This window comes from Sus scrofa, chromosome 9 (assembly GCF_054392235.1).
Source record: "Sus scrofa isolate SSC_HxYL_T2T_F1_AM1 chromosome 9, Sscrofa_HxYL_maternal_Yorkshire_Landrace_v2.0, whole genome shotgun sequence".
Taxonomy (NCBI): domain Eukaryota; kingdom Metazoa; phylum Chordata; class Mammalia; order Artiodactyla; family Suidae; genus Sus; species Sus scrofa.
Window position 1 is genome coordinate 57780586 of NC_139391.1, and position 16694 is coordinate 57797279.

Genomic DNA, 16694 nt, shown 5'->3' on the forward strand with positions numbered 1-16694 from the left:
CGTTAAGTACCATGAAGAGAAATGAAACAGCTTGAGGGCTGGGGAATGAGGAAAGCTGTTTTAGAAAGCGTGGTTGGGAAAGTCCTCTCTGTGAAGGTGGCATTTGGTGGGAGACCGTGGACGAGGGGGTGAGCCCTGGACATCCAGAGCAGACATGCCAGGCAGGGTCTGATCCCAGCGAGCTGGGTCTGGGAGGAAGGTCAGGAGGCCGCGGGTCAGGAAATGCGGCTGTGTCGCTGGATCCCCTCTCAGGGTTTGATGCCAAGTGTGATGGGACATCAGTGCTGTGAGCATGTTGCCAGGCAGTGGGGGCACTGAGAGACAAAATACAGTCTCTGCATGGAAGGGCCTAGAAGGCGCGCTCCTGCTAACGTGTGGCCATAAAGGCCAGTGGTGGGAGCTGTGTGTGGGATCTGTGCTGCCGTGCAGCTTCGTGGTGCTCCAGGGCCTGGAGGTGGTTGCTCTGACACCTCGCCCAGTAGAGGAACAGCTTCTGGACTGTAAAGAAAGGGAGAGCCGCAAAGAGGCACTTTCAGTGGAGAAGCTTGAGTGGGCAAGACCTATTTGGGAACTGGCCCAGCAGCCACAGCAGTGTCTCATAGTAGAGCCCAGGAAGTGCGTGAGCATCAGGCAGATGCAGGAGGAAAGGGCCCGCCCGGCCCTCCTCCCCAGGCTGCATGAGAAGGGGCTGCTCTTCAGCCCAGAAGAGCATCCTGACCAAGGGACCAGGCCCTCCTGCATGTCTGGCACATGGGAGGTTGGTGGTTCCCTGAGGCCTCGTCCTCTCCAAGAGCTGGAAGGGATGGTGGCCTCACAGGCCACCAGGCCCATGTGCCCTGTGGGTGAAGCCCTTGCCCAGGGGCCCAGCTAAGGAAGGACGGAGGTCAGCCTGGCCTTGGGTGCAGGTCTCTTGTCCTGTGCACGGCTGCGCTCTGCATGCTGACCAAGCCTTCCAGATACGCAAGGGCGTCCTGACCAGGGGTGGCCTTTCTGCAAACCAACATGATGGTCCAAGAGTGAGCCGGTTCCCGTCTTGGTCTAGGCTTCCCTGGGCTTCTCCCAGGTGGGAAAATTTGCAGGACCCCAGGGTACCAGGCGCAGCTCAGAGCCTGGGCCCTCAGGCCATCTGTCACTGAGAGCTGGGATAGGGGACACTCCTGGGACCGTCCCGCGTTCGAGCCGTGCCTGCCAGCAGCACGCTGGTGCCTGTCCGCTGCCACCGGCCATGAGATAATGTCTCTCCATTTCAGGACAGTGACATAGTCACATCAGACCTCGATGGCCAGTACGCACATTCCAGGCCTGAGACCAGGGTGGCAGTGGGGAAACCTGAGCTGTGGGGAGACATTCTCAGGCTCAAAAATCACAAACCCGAGAGGGAAAGGCATTTGATCAGAAAACGACACCATTCGGGTTATTTTAATGCCCTGGATTTGCGCTGCCCTTTAAGTGGAACCCCTTCTGTCACGGTACCACGGTGCCAAGTGGCCCGGGGGCAGATGACCTTCACTTGTTTTTAACCAAAGAACAAGGTCCCGCCTGGTTCGGGTGCTCCTCAAGCTGCTGATGGGCCTGTGTTTCCCGAGCCCCAATGCGTGCAGGCGGGTTGTGGGGCTCCGTGGCGCGACTTGCTCTGAGCACGGGGAGAGGTCTCTTCCCTTCCGCCCCCCTCCCCAGGGACAGCTCCTAAAGGTCCCCCCCTTTTTAGGCACTGTGCTGTTGAATGCCATCTGGGTACGTCCCCTGACACTTGAACGTGCAACTAAGGGGTAGGGGTGACTGTCAGCTGCTCAGAGAGGCAGTTCCCCAAACTGTTGGTCAGTTCTGATTGAGCACTATTTAGGGACCCACTGGGTCCTGAGCATTTTGCCGTGTGCCATGGAGAGTGCAAGCCCCCACACACCACAGGCTGGACTTGCAAAAAGTAGGTAAGAAAAGTGCAAAAGACAAGACAAGTACTCAGAGGGCTAGAAACAAATGGTCCAGGACCGACTGGTCTGGCACGGATGACAATGACATGAGGAAGGAAAAGAGAGACTGTTCCAGTGGACAGTCCACCTAAGGCAAGGCCTGGAGGTGGTGACGAGCATCCCCATATCAACGAGGCACCTAAGGCTTCTTATGGCTGAAGATTGAAGTAGAAGGGCTTTTTCCGAGGAGGGTGGGAGCACCTGCCCTTAGGCTGGCAGTGATGCTGGGTCAAAGTGTGTGGTTTATACATTTTTAAAGCTTTAGAGCAATGAAAAGCAGCTTGAATTAATGGCGAAAGGACCAACTGGAGTTCCAGGGGATGTGCACTCTGGGATGAGTTTTCACTGAAACATGGATGGCCGCCGTATGTCCAGTCTGCATGTGGAGGAGGATGCCGCGGGGGGCAGCAGAAACGTCCCTGAGCTGGAGGGTGGAAGGCCTGGTCTTGGGCTCCCCAGTGACAATGACAAACATTTATTAGGAACTGTGTGCTGCAGCTTATTCAAAGGGTCCTAAATATAGTAACTCAGCCCCTCCCCCATTCTGAGGACAGTACCATTATTATTCCCACTTAATGAATGAGAACTCATGCACAGAGATTTTAAGTCACTTATGGAAGGACACGGAGCTAATCAGTGGTGAAGTTGGGATTCACACCTGGTTGTCTGTTGTCCGACCTTCCTCGTTCCCTCCTTCCTTCCTTCCTTCTCTTTTTCTGTCTCTTTATGGCCGTACCCACAGCCTGTGGAAGTTCTCAGGCTGGGTCACATTGGAGCGGTAGCCACAGCAACACGGGATCTGAACTGCATCTGTGACCTACATCACAGCTCACGGCAGCACTGGATCCTTAACCCACTGAGTGAGGCCAGGGATGGAACCCGCGTCCTCACGGATACTAGTCAGGTTTGTTACCGGTGAGCCAGAACGGTAACTCTTAATCCCTGTGCTGTTGCCTCTTGAAACAAACGAGGCGAGGGATCACAAGCAGAAGACAGACTCTCCATATTTGTTTCTTTTTCAGTAAAATGAGGACACTAATAACTTCCCAAATTACCTTTAAAAGTGATTATAAGGATCTAAATAAAATATTGGATATGAAATACTTGGAGTTTATAAGCTCCTATACATGGGTAAAGTATTACATTCCTCAGAGGAATGATGAAAAGATTAAGTGGGAGAGCTGATGGAAAAGACTGTAGGGAATGAAAAACCCAAGTGTGGGCCCTGATTATCAACGCTGAAGGCTCACTGGGTTTGAGGAGGTCCTGGGATGCCATGGAAACCTGGGGGCGTGGCTTATTCCTCAAAGCTGCATGGCATCCTTAACCAATGCGGTTTCAGCAGGCTTAACCAGGGAAGGGAGGAGAGGGGCTTTTTATTCTAGGAGCCCAGAGAAAGTCAAGAGATCCCTCTCAGAGGATCTCAAAGCTACTTCCTTTCCTCCCTCACTTTCAGTCATTCCTTCTTTCCTCAAATTGAGGCCCCAAGACACAGAAGAAGATCTCTACTGAGAGAAAAGTCAAGATGAAATCTAATCATGCATTCGTGTTGATGCTAGGCATTCAGAGAGCCTAGAAACTGGCCAGGAATGGGGAGACACAGTCTTTGCTCTCTGATGTGACAGAACTGAAAGGGTCTCATCCAATATCGGCCCATCCTCTCTGTATGAGAAGAAGGAAAGAAAAGTTCGGGGGCCTGAAGAGGTTTGTTGAAGATCATTGTGCCTCCGTGTATGTGTTCCTACCCATTTCATGAATCCCCTTTCTGGGTGGATTTGGGGGTTACTGGGAGTTTAAGATCCATGTAAGCGCCCTGTGACGACAATGCAAAGAATGTCAGCTGAGTATTTAAAGGTTCTCTTGGAAATGTCCTTTCTCTGCCTGTGTACACCCAGAGAGGTAAATAGGCACCATCTGTATGCACCTGCCTTCCTATGTTAAGGAGTTCTTCCTGGCGAGCCTAAAATCAGCACCCACTTATGGAGCTGCTGCTCCTGGGAGCCAAAGCAGCCAAGTACAGCCTGATGGAGCTGACTCTCTGCTCCCCTCTGTCCCATCTTCCCTTTCCATGCGCGTGTGGCCGAATCTCCCCCACTGAGCATGAGATGGTTCAAATCCTCTGGTGTGATTGCTCCCTCCTGCTTTAGCTCAGCATCATTAACAACAAGAAAGGTAAACAAAAACACTTTCACCAGAGGCTGGGTTGGGGACCAGAGAGTATGTCTGCTGGGGGGTGGGGGTGGGGGAATAACACCCTTTTTTTAGCCCAGAATTCATCAGATTCTTCCTATGGTAACAGAGAGGCCCTTTCGCCCCAGCAGTCAGGAGGCTCCAGCTGGGCATGTGTTTCTGAGGTGTTCTAGAAGTTAAGGGCTATCCGTTTGGGGTCTGCTTCTGGGGACGGGTGAATCTCTGTTGAGACAGTAGCCTGGAGAAGCAGGGCCTAGTGGTTACTATGGCAACAGGCCAGCAGAGCCGCAGCGTTCCAGAGGATGGCTGCTGTGCCTATGAATGAAACTCGCTCAGACACCCTCCTCACCTATCAAACTGAGAAGATGGTATATTTTGACAGCAGGGGGCTTCGCCTGGGCTCAGTGGAACCTGAGGTTCCTACGGTCACTTGGTTTAGTCAAGAGGGCTTGGAGGAGTGTGGGCTTTATTGTTGGGTAGGAAGATGGAAAAAAACTGCCAGATGGTGAAGAGGATCCTAAACCTCCCAGAAGGAAAGAGAGATGTTCCTCATGGACACAAGAAGGCTGCCAACTCCACGTACAGGTCAAGCAACTGTGTGCAGGTGAAGCTAGCTGACGTGGAGAGGATAGAGGTACCAGCCATGGCTTCCGAGAATTTGTGAGATGAGTCTGGACGGGGGTAATGGTGCCGTGCCACGTGTAGTAGTTAATGCTGGAGAAACCACAGTGCACAAGACAGACTGTGCTTGACCTGTTACAGCCACCAGAGGACAGACAGGCACGTCCTCAGGGGCAGGCCGGGACAGACCTCCTCCAGCTGCTGCTCAGTTGGCACAGCTGGGCACGGTTCCGGAAAGGTGTGCCAAGTTCAGCCGATTCAAGGTAAACTTCTGTTTCATTGTGTTTTATTTTTTCTTTAAAGGAATCTCTTCATTACACACTGCCTATCACACAGGTAAAAGGCACATAGAACCGTGAACAGATGCAAGCGGTGACAGCTGCTTTTTTTCACAGCACCCTTCTCATTGAACATTAGTTATTCTACATTTTCTCACCAGTTTCAGAAAGTGTCTCTCGGAGGCTGAACTTGCAGAGGTGATGTGAGGGGAGAGGGAAGCTTTAGCAGTGTCTCCAGAGGCTGCTGAGCATTTCCTAACATCTGAATTGTTTTTTACCACAAGTTTTCCATGGAAAGCTCAGCAAGTCCCTAGATTCGAGTCTCAGAACCTGGACTTAAAGTCGGCGGAAGAGCTAATCTTCCATGTGTGTGTCCCAGCCAGCATGAGCTGCCACAACGCCATCCCGCAGACTGGGTGGCTTAAGCAGAAAGTTATGTCTTCCAGCTCTGGAGGCTGAGAAGTTCAAGATCAGGGGGCTGGGCAAGGTGTTTCATCCTGAAGACTCTTCTCATGGTACAGTGGGCCACCTTCCCACTACATGTCCACGTGGCCTCTCCACGTGTGTGAGGACAGGGGGAGCTCTGAGGTCTTTCCCTGTAAGGGCGCTAATCCCATCACGGGGCTCCATGCTCACGACCTTATCTAACCACCGCTTGATACTATCACACTGGGGGCTAGGGCTCCAACACACAGTTTTGGAGGTGTGTCGGAGAGAGACAAACATTTGGTCCATAATATTGTGTGAACAGTTCGGAATATGTAAAGAATTTATCAAAATGTTTCATCTTGGAGTTCCCATTGTGGCACAGTGGAAACAAATCCGACTAGGAACCATGAGGTTGCGGGTTCGATCCCTGGCCTCGCTCAGTGGGTTAAGGATCCGGTGTTGCTGTGGCTGTGGTGTAGGCTGGTAGCTGTAGCTCTGATTTGACCCCTAGTGTGGGAACTTCTATATGCCGCGGGTGCGGCCCTAAGAAACAAAAAAAGAAAAGGAAAGAAAATGTTTCATTTTAGGTTGGTGGTTATTCTGATTTTGCTAGGCAACACTAGGACAATCTTACAGAATATCAAATGTGGAGTTAAGCATAAGAAATAGCATGTATTTAAGATTTATAGGTAATCTTCAATTGATGTCTATATTCATGTATCAAAGGGACAATTAGACTAGTGGCGTAGCCAGGTCAACCCATAAAGACTGGTAAGCTCATAGAGGAGAACAATTTAGGGACAAAGAGAAAGCAGTTTTCAAGTTGCCTAAGAAAAGAAAAAGGATAGAGATACAAAGTCTTTTTGAAAACTTTTTCTGTTGTTGTTTACTTAGTTTTGTTTTGAAGAAAAAGGTTTCGGAAATAAACATAGGGAAGGAACTGGGTGAGGCCAACTATTGGTCCAAGGCTGCCTGCTAGGAATAAGACTAGATGAGGAAAATTTCTATCATTTGGGAAACATCTACAGAAACCCTAATCTGATAAAGACCTCGGGTCACTCCACCCCAGCAGCTGGCATTCCTCCACATCCCGAACCTCGGCAATGTGGAGCCTGCTGGAACAAAGCCCTTGCCTCAGTCCTCCCCAGGCCGCTGAGAGGAGGTGCAGAGCCCGGCTCTCCAAGCATGGAGCCCCCTCCCTTAACTGTCCAGACAGGCCCCCACCTTGTAAATAAATGCCATATGCCGCAGACAAGCCCGCATCTGGACATGGGACCCACGTGGACATGGGACAGCGTCTCTTTCAAACATTAGCACAACGGCTTCTATCTCATCCAAACATATCATTGAAAAGGAAATTTTGGGGTCCTCCCCATAGGCAGGATGTACAAAGCCGTCTGGGACAGATCTGGTATGAATTACCCAGTGCCCTACACTGGAATAAGTGGTTAATCCCATGGAGGTTTACACTGGAGACTGACCAACCTGCCCCCGGGGTGGATGCAGAACCAGTCTTGGCTCCGGAGCCTGTTCCACGTCATGTGTTGTGCAAATGCGCCCTGGCCCAGGAATGGCCTCCGTCCCACAGCAGATGGGATCCTTCTTATGTGGGTCTGCTCGAGATAACAAGTGACCCAAGCACTGCATTGTCCAGAGATTTCTGCTCCCCAGGAACATGTCCCTGGGTCAATTCTCAGACCGAATCTCCTCCTCCTTTGCTCCTTTACCTGCTCCTACTCTCTTTCCAGTCATGGCCTGGAGGCTCTTTCTGGGGCCCAGAGGCAGCAGGTGACTATTCCCAGAGGCCAACACGACGACCTGCAGCTCTTCCGGATGTCTCAGGGTCCTTAGTTTTCAGTCTGATGGCAGCCGCCCAGCTTTGATCTGCTGTGTTTGGACAGTGAGAGCCGCAAACTTGGTGGGGAAGATGGAAACAGCTGTCAGAGCGAGGGGTCATTCCTGCTAGCCTTCCTTTTTTTCATGGTTATTCCTGTGCCCTTGAAGAGTTCTCCGTGTAGCATCTTAGCTGTGACTTAAGCTACTAGAGAAGGTGTGAAACAGAGAATTTTAGAGCTGGGATCAAAGGATTTCCAGAGAGCAAATGGAAGAGAGATTTGTTTTTCTCTTCATGGTAACCATATCCCTTACAAATTTTGTGTCAGGGGCAGGGAGAAGTTGAGAATATTTCCTGCAGGTAGATGTTTGTTTTGTTTTCTGATCCCACAGAGGTAAGGAGTAGGAGAAGGTGGGGGACTTAGAGAGTAGACAGGATAAGGCCGCGTGTTTTTGTGACTGGATGATTTTAAAAACCGTTTTCAAACCGGGACTGATTTTCTTTACGGAGCTTATAATTTCAGAACCTTACAGCCTACATACTTAAGACTGCAAATGGCACTGGCATACGATTGTGTGGGGCTTGGCACAGAAAATGTAAAAACAAACTTCTCTCATTTGATATTTGCTGTAGAAGAAAGGTATAAGGTCTTAAAAATGAAAATTTGCCTTCCCTCATCCTTTTTGTGATCTTGTCTCCAGCAAATTCTTTCATTCATTGTATTCACATATTTTACCTCCTCAAAGTTGGTATGTATAATCTTCTTTAATCAAATGAGCTTCAGGATTTACTTTGCACCTATGATGCACTAGGTACAGGAGGGTTGACATAATGGGAGCACAACAGGTACAACATCCCTGCCCTTGAAGAATTAGAATCTCTTGCTGAAGACCCCACATCTATGCACGCTGATCTGAGAGGCAGGGTCAATTACTTTGAGGAAGGAGAGTTTTGGCTGGCACAATCGGGTGAAGCCTCATGGAAGTGGAACTTGAATCGGCTCTGACAGACAGAGGGTGCCCACCCGTGCACAGCAGGAGGAAGGAAATCCAGCTGGAGGAAAGAATGTCCCAAAGGACAGAGGCAGGGAAGAGCGGAGCCCAAGCCCCTAGCTTTCTCTGAAGGCATCTCCATAATACATTCTGTCCCCAAGTAAGTCCTACTGCCAGCCATGCCCACGTCATTCTCCTAGAGACATATGAGGCCTTAATGGAAGGTGCCCTCACTACTCTTGAGACTCTGGCTTGCCGTCATCTTGTTGGATTTGGACTCCATGTATTTGTAGAGGAGACAAGATCGAAAGAAAGAGGTGTTTTTCTCAATGAGGTCTGTCCTCTCTAGTGGCAAGTCATGAAACGAAATGTAGATATTTTGCTACATAGTGGTTAATCTTTTTGATAGTGACGGGCAGAATGATTCTTTATGCAGAGAACAGGCCGAAGGGCTGATTCCCCGAGCTTATGGATCATCACCTCCAGTGCTAACCAGCAGAGTGGTCAGAGCTCCTGTGGTCATTGTGTGCCTTTGTCTTCAATCCTAGGTTTCTGTGTTTATCTCTCTTGGTCTTCACCCTCATTAATTAATCCAAGGATGGGCAACTCTCCACTGCTCATGATGACAGAACACAACGATAATGGGGAACATATAGGGAAGGGAAAAAAGTCAGAGCATGCACACTACCATATATAAAATACACAACAAGGGCTTACTGTATAGCACAGGGAACTGTGTTCGGTATTTTGTAATGAACTATAACGGAAAAGAATTGAAAAAAAAAAGAATATAGATACATACATATAAATGTGTAATTGAATCACTTTGCTGTAACATCCAAAACATAATATTGTAAATCAACTGTACTTCAACTTTAAAAAAAGGTCAGTGGATTACTTACATATAAGCCACGGACAGATGTACCTTCTTAATCTTTTAACATTTTAACATTGAAATTAGCTTGCATTTCCCAAATATGGATGATGAAGAGGTCTATTTGGGGTTAAATGAGCAGATAATGTCACTTAAGAAATGTTTTCTAAGTTGGGATCTGATCCCATCACTCTTCTTACTCTCCCTCCCAACACTCCACGTCTCAGAGACCAGGGGTTCACCAGTGACTTATACAGAAGCGCTTGGAGCTAAGTTTGAAGAATCAAGATGTGTAGAGAAAGCGGATTTTGTCATGAAGTTCTCTGTATTCTGTCACATGCTTGGTTTTGCTTCCAAAAAAGCCAAGTTCAAAGGTACTTTCAGACCAGAGACAGGTGAGAAGTGGGAGGGAGACAGCGGGAAGGCTCAGCAAATCTGAGAATAGCACAGAGCGTCTGCCAAGGTGACTGGGTGCCCAGGTTTCCCCACCGCTCTGCTCCATGCTGCCTCTGCTTCAAATCCTGCTACCGGGGCACAGAAGGAAAACAGTTCTGGTGATTTTCATTTGTTTCTTGCTTGATACATTCTTCTGGGCTTGTGCTTTTGTTTTTTAAACAGACACTGCTGTCTTTGTGTACTAAGAACTATCAGACACAGCTTAGGGTGTGCAAATTGTGTTCGGGGGCCTCCCCTCATGGCCCTCTCTGAGAGTCTTTGGGGGTGTAGCAGCATCTTCATCCTTTACGCCACCAAGGAGCGATGGAGGTTTGCTGGCTGAAATTCACCCTTCGGCGGTTTTGTTCTCTGTCCACAAAAGCGGTGTCAGCAAGCCCTGCCCTGTGATTTCTGGCACTCCCAGTGGAAAGGAAACAGAGGTGCCAAGTTGTGGCAGAGCTTGCCCGGCTGGGCTTCAACGACAACAGCCTCATGGTTTCCCTTCCTCCCCAGTCACCACTCCCTCCGTGCTTCCCACCCCCAACTGTATCCAGCAGGGTTGGCTAACCTTCCTTTCCTCATCCTAAGAAAACACATTTCACTCCAGTCCAAAGGAAGATTAGGATGAACGGCAGGTTCTGAGGGGGCTATGGAAGCGGAGGCACCCGGGCAGGGTCGGGAGAGTTCCTGAAGTCAGGCATCTCCACTGCTCCCGCCAGCAGCAGAGGAGCCCGGAAACGCCACCGACAGGCTCACAGCAGGTGCACCTGTGCTTCCGGAAGGCTGATCTTACACATTACTGCCCTGAGCTGTCTAAACGGTCCTCATGTATGCGTCCCTCTTCCTCAGAGACATCTGAGTCTCAGTGACGCCTGAACTACCCGGCCACACCCACATCCTCAGCCAAGTGGCAGAGCTAGGGTTCCAATCTGGCTTCATCACGCCAAGTTCATTATACTCTTCAGACCCCCATGGCCATCATGGGTAAGCAGCAGTGGGGACAGGCTGGGAGGAATGAAAGGGAAGTGACCGAGGCAGGAGCCAGGTCCCTGGGGCAGGGCTGAGCAGGACAGTCTGGGTGTGTGGCCAAGCCCCCTGTGCCCAGGACTGTAGATACAAAATGCTCTCAGGAGGACCCTTCCACGAGCCCCCACCTTGCAGAGTGAATGGACTCCAGGTTCCTCGAGAGCAGCACCCTGACAAGTCCTCTCCCACCCAACGCCATGCGGCCCCAGCCTTGGCTCTTGCCACTCCCTCCCTGCATGCCATGCTCTGCTGTCAGCTCTCCATGTCTTTTAAAAATTTAAAAATTTCTCGATCGCAGTAAAATAGAACACATAGAATTTTAGCATCACAAACATTTTAAAGTGCAGAGTCCAGTAGTGTTATGTACACTCACACTCTTGTGAATAGCTCTCCAGAACTCTCTCATCTTGGAAACTCTGCATCCGCTGCCCCTGCCCCCGGACCGCCACTCCACTGTCTCTGGGAGCCTGCCAGTCCAGGCACCCCCCCCACCATGGGACGTGGGGCCATGCACTATGTCTTTCTGTGACTACTCTCCTTATCTGTGCCCACATGGCTCACCGTTCCCTCCACCTGTACACCTCCCCATGCGATTTCAGTTCTTTAGGAGTCAATACAGATATTACCACCTCAGGCTCTCCCTGGTCCCCAATCTTAAGTTCCCTCCCTGTAGCCTTGGTAGTGTGTGAGCCACAGCCAATAAGAGGTGTCTGTTCTAGCCCCTGATGCTAAAGGCCTACACTCTCCCTGGGACCTCTGGGAGCTTCTTAACATGCAGCACACGAGGCCCTCTACACGGCCCCGGGTAGCTCATGGGCACACTCGAGTTCAGCAAGCACTGTTCTAACGCCCACTAGACAAGGCATCTGGGAACTGTTCACGGGCTAGCCCCGGCCCGCTCCGTTCTGCGTGAGTGAAGTTAAGGTGCAACACAGCCATTGTCTGAATCCACATGGTCTGTGGCTGCTTTCATGCCACAATGGAAGAGCTGAGCAGGTGCAACAAAGACCATGTGGCCACACAGCCTAAAATGCGTACTCCCTGCCCCTTGCCCAAGTCTGCTGATTCCTCTACTAGATATAGGCTCCTTAAAAGCGAAAGCCTGTCTTATTTTGTGAGAAAGACAGATTAGCACAAAGCTCTGCGTGTGGGCTTGAGAGCGGACTGATTGGATTTGTACCTTGGCTGTGACTGTAGCAGGTCACCACTGCTCGGTGCCGCGTGTCCCCCCCGTAAGTTGGGGATGTACTACCTTACCAGGCTCACGTGGGTTAAGCAAGTCAATGCATGGGACGAGCTTCAAGGAGTACCTGCAGCAAACATTCGTCTTATTTTCAGTGTCCCATGGGGGCTGTGGTGACGTTGGCAGAACACCCCCTGCAACAGACACTCTATCAACACCCACTCTCTGCGTCTTCCTTGCGAACATCTATTTATTCTTCCAGGAGAATAACTAGAGTGACCTCCTCTCCGGGTGGTAAACACTACGACAGGCCAATTATGGTTATGCAGCCTCAGTGTCAGTGGACCGGCCTGGGGTGGGCAGTTCTGGCCCAGGAGTCCTGAGGATTTTTGAAGGGCTTCTGGGAAATGGTTCCCTCCATGTTTAAGAGAAAACACGGGAGCCTTGCCCCTGTTCCTTCCTGACGTTGTTCTCAAAGAACGTGATGCCCTGAACCGCAGCAACCATGAAGGCAGGCATCTGAGGACAGAGCTCACAAAGGCAAAGCACCAAGATGAGAAGAATGTGGCCCCTGTAGGAGGGCAGAGTAGCTGAATCCATCAGCCCCCGGGCCTCACCCACCCAGGTACTGATTTTATGGAAGAAAATAAATGTACTTAGTAATTGTACTTCAGCCTAAAGCATCCTAACGCGTGTAGCCAGGGGCCATGTTGATGTTTTCACTCTGTCTAGGACCTAGTAACTGTTGCTGGGTGCTAGTCACAAAGGAAGAGTGGCAGCTGGCGATGAATGGGCTGGAGAGGGCAAGAGGAGGGTCATGGATATTCCAGGTTAATGTCGGGTCCAGTTCTTCACTCATCACTCACTCTCCCAGCTGGGAGCATCGTTTCCTGCGACCTGTGGCTCTCCCTCAAATGCCCATCTCCCTGGTGTGCCCAGACCAGCCACCTAAACTTGGCAGGTCGTTTCAAAGCCAGATGGGTGTTGCTTATTTCCTTGGCGATATCCATTATTTTCCTTCCGGGAAGGAGGGTCTGAGGAGAACTTATCTTCTGGGGGCAGACAGTAGAGGTGGGGTCTCTTATAGAATATGAAATACAAGGAGGTTTTCTTTGGGCTGAAAGTGTGAAAAGTTTCCTTAGAATTTAGTTGTAAGGGCTTTAACATGTGCCAGCCTGTGTACCGGGTTTGGGCCACATCTGAGCCACATCTAGGAGCACAGATTCAAAGCGATATAGGTGGTGAGTACATGTGAGAGGAAAGCGTGGGGAGAGAAGGGTGGCAGAGAACAGGGGTGCCCCCACCCTTCCTGGAGCAGTGGGGGCAGAAGGGTAGCGGCAGTCCAGGCTGGGCTCCCCGCGATCCCTCATCCTGCAGACACCTGCCAGAGGCAGAGATGCTGAGCTGCTTCCGCTGCGACTTCTAGCTGGGGAGGTGTTTGGAGAACTTTGGAGCCATAAAGTCACTGTAACAATCATTAAGGCTCGAAGGTCCCAAGTCACATGACCTCATTCATCTCCCTGCCTTTCGGCAAGAACAGGACCTCGAAAACCTCCCAGTCACACCAGAACATGTTTGATGGTTACAAGCCGCCCCCCAACCCCGGAAAGGGGTTAAAGCAAAAAGGTTTCCCAACTTTCTCCCGTGAACCATTTTAACTGTGTGTGCATCACCTACTTTAGAGTCTAAGAGGATCTTGACGCTCGTCCTAGACCCACCCCGTTCTCGCCAGCCTAAACCCAAGGCCCCCCCCTCCAAGCGGGGGGGGGGGTGGCAGCACAGCTCAGTGGAAGCTGCGCGCCCCCCAAGTGCAAGCGGAAGGGACAGGTGTGAACAAGCGCCTCAGCAAGACCTCCTGTGGCGCCTGGCCCCGCTCTCTGTCCTCCTTCCTGCCACCGATTTCTCCCCATGGTCCGTCCTACTGGATGCTGCCCCTGCTTTCACCACTGGTGTCCTTCACGACTCCTCAGATCCTGAAGGAGCAGGAAGGAAACAGCTTCTTGTGGGAATGTCTGCTAATGGTATTGGTTCGGATGAAATGCTCCCTGTTGGAGACTTGTGAAGAAGAGAAGCCCTCGCTCCTCCGGGCATTCTCAGCCGAGCAAGTCCTTCCCTTCCCTTGAGAAGCACTGGGCTTGAATATGTAACCTGCTACACGACTTTGACTTCGCTGAAGGAAGACAGAGAAGGCTGCAGGGGCCGGAACGCCACTGCTCTTAGGGAGGGGGTTAGAAGGGAAGCGAATAAATAAAATCTGTGGTGCAACTCTCTTGCAGGAAAGAGTGGACCTACCAGAAGCTTCGGCAGACTGCTTTGAAGTCTCTTGGACAGGAAAAGAGCAGCCACTGTGGGAAGCAGGCTTCGGTGACATCCTCTATAGAGCTGATGTGTTGGAAACTAGCCAATGAGCAAGGACTGTCTTGAGAAAGGTCTCCCTCCTCTTGTGGAGTTGTTGGGAGACCAGACAGGACTAGGACTCTGGCTCTCAAGAGTGGTTCTGAATGAATTTTTAGTTTCCTGGTGGGGACAGAGAACTCAGAAGACTTCTCCTCCAGGAGCACCCGGCCATTGCTTTTCCCAGTCTAGCTAGAGCTTGCCCCAGGGGTCAAGCACATGTATGCGCAGGGCCAGGCTGTCGGCAAACAGCCTTAGAGAGGAGGGCAAAGGCGAGGCAAAAGGGGCTCCTTCCTCTGCCTCACAGCTTCCTTTTCCAAAGGCAGCAGGATCTAACCACCAACAGTCAAAAAACCATCACAAAGGCATGGGAACGGATATGCATGCAACTGGTACGTAGACCCCATCACCTGCTGCAGACGAGGTGTAGGTGGGGGGAGACCTGTGCCACTGAGATCCCAGGCTTCTGAGCCAAGCCCAACTCCAGAGGCACAGCCCTGCTTCTGACTGGTCCTGGGGCGCAGAGTCACTCTCCCTTCCTGACTTCGAAGAAATGGGTGAATGACCTCTGGCTAAGGGGAGACGCCCATCTTCTTGGGGTTGCTTGGGGTCTCTGAGGCAGAGGTGGTCATGGCAGACTCCTCAACAGAGGCATTGAGATCCAAGAATTCCAGGATGAGGTCCCAAAGGCAGTAAATCAAATGCCTGAAACAAACAGACAAAACAGCTTAGGGGAGGGTCTGGCTCAGTCTAAGACACCAGATCCTGTTTATGACATTTGTCTTCCCCCGCTCACCCACTCCTGCTGCCCTTAGTGGACTCCCAACGCCAGCAGCTGGACAAAGCCTCTGCCATGCAATAAAAGGGTGTAGAACTAAAAAAGGGCTATGACCCCAACAAAGGTGGAACCAGTACTTGAGACTAGATTTTAGGCAATTCCATACTTTTGCATCTAGCTACCTTAGCACATCAGCACTGCTTTGGAGAAGGCTGAAGGAGGGGAAATCCTTGTGACCACAACCTACTAAGAATTTGCAGGTTACCTGTAAGGAGGCAAAGCTGGACCCTTCAGGAGTGTAGGCAAAGCACCTACAGGGTGCTTCCGGCAGGGTGTGAGAGAGGAGTAGACGAGTACTCAACGCTTGCAAAAGCATCCAGCCCAAGGACCAGCCAGGGAAACGCTTACCCCTTCTGGACTATTCTGGGGGCGTTAACCGCATTTCTGGTCCCCTTATCAGAGCCTGACTGTCTCTGCTTATTGCATTAAGCAAAAACAACTTCTGATCCTACATTAATCACAGCTTTGTTGTGAGGTGGCGAACCCACACTCAGGGTGCTGTTCCTGCACGGCTCATAGGGGCGGGCAGATGGCAGAAGAACCCCTGAGGACAGTGAACAAGCCTTGGGGGCCGACAGGGCATTTTCAGTAGCTCACATTGATTCTGAGTTCTTCCAAATGCAAACAGTGACTGGTCCTAGGACAGCTTCCTACCACCTGACCACCTGCTCAGAAGCCAGCAGAAAGGGATCTACCCAGTGTATATAAGCCTGGTCACCACACTCTGTGGCCCGGGCCCAGGGCAAGGAGAGGCCGCAGCGCCGCTCTGCTCAGAGCGGCTGTTCACTCAGAGACCCGGGCCACCTCTGAGACCGGGGACAGCGTCAGCCGCCTACCTGTTGATGAGGGGTTGCTGCAGCGACTCCAGAACCAGACTCCAGCTCAGCCGGCACTTGTTCACACCCAGGATTTCCACAACAATATCTGAGGAGGAAAGCCAGGTGCAGTCTGAGTGTCACCACTGAAGTCGCAGCTTCTGAGGGGTCACCTCCTCAGGATATCTGCTGTCTCTATTCAAATCAGGTTACGCTGGCACACCTTTGAACCATGCAACCAAACTCCAATCCTCAGAAAACAGGGGAAAGCTAAGAAAAATGTTTTCTTTTTTTTCTTTTAAAGGGTCGCTCCTGAGGCATATGGAGGTTCCCAGGTTAGGGGTTGAACCAAAGCTACAGCTTCCAGCCTACACCACAGCCACAGTGATGCTGGATCCCCGACACACTGAGCGAGGCCAGGGATTGAACCTGCATCCTCGTGGATACTAGTCAGATTCGTTTCCACTGTGTCACAACGGGAACTCTCAAGAAAAACGTTTCTTAAGTTAGGTATCTAAATAAGAATGGGCCTCAAGAAGTACTTCTGTAACCTGTCACTAAAGGGCAGGCACTTCTGCTGTAACGGTTAGTTAGGAAAAGAGAGAGAGGTTACTAGGAGGATGTCAAACCGTCCAGAGCTAAGAACTGCACAGCCACAGGCAACGAACTACCTTCCTTGCCCTCCAAAAAACCTATATAAAGTGAAGGAAAAACCCTCTTCGGGGTTTGTTTTTATCTACTGCTAAGGACCATGCACTTTACTCTCTGGCTTAGCTTCTGCAGGACATGTGACTTCCTTCCCTGGTCCAAATGCA

At 50.9% G+C, this 16694-nt stretch overlaps 1 protein-coding gene across 13 annotated transcripts in view; it reads right to left on the reverse strand.

Moving 5' to 3' along the window:
* Nucleotides 1–9027: 9027 nt before the first annotated feature.
* Nucleotides 9028–16694, reverse strand: part of SNX19 (sorting nexin 19) — a 45170-nt gene continuing 37503 nt past the window's right edge. For 4 of the 13 annotated variants that reach the window (XR_002335748.2, XR_014816754.1, XR_014816756.1 and 1 more), the window contains 3 exons: nt 15901–15988; nt 14125–14931; nt 9028–12026 (listed from right to left, as the gene is read on the reverse strand). Coding sequence is in view for 1 of the 13 variants with exons in the window: in XM_003130084.5 (XP_003130132.1) it covers nt 14799–14931; nt 15901–15988 (221 nt within the window). In the remaining 12 variants the exon portion in view is untranslated. Of the gene's footprint in view, nt 14932–15900; nt 15989–16694 lie in introns of all 13 variants that reach the window. The other 9 variants (XR_014816758.1, XR_002335749.2, XR_014816763.1 and 6 more) reach the window with 5 other exon arrangements.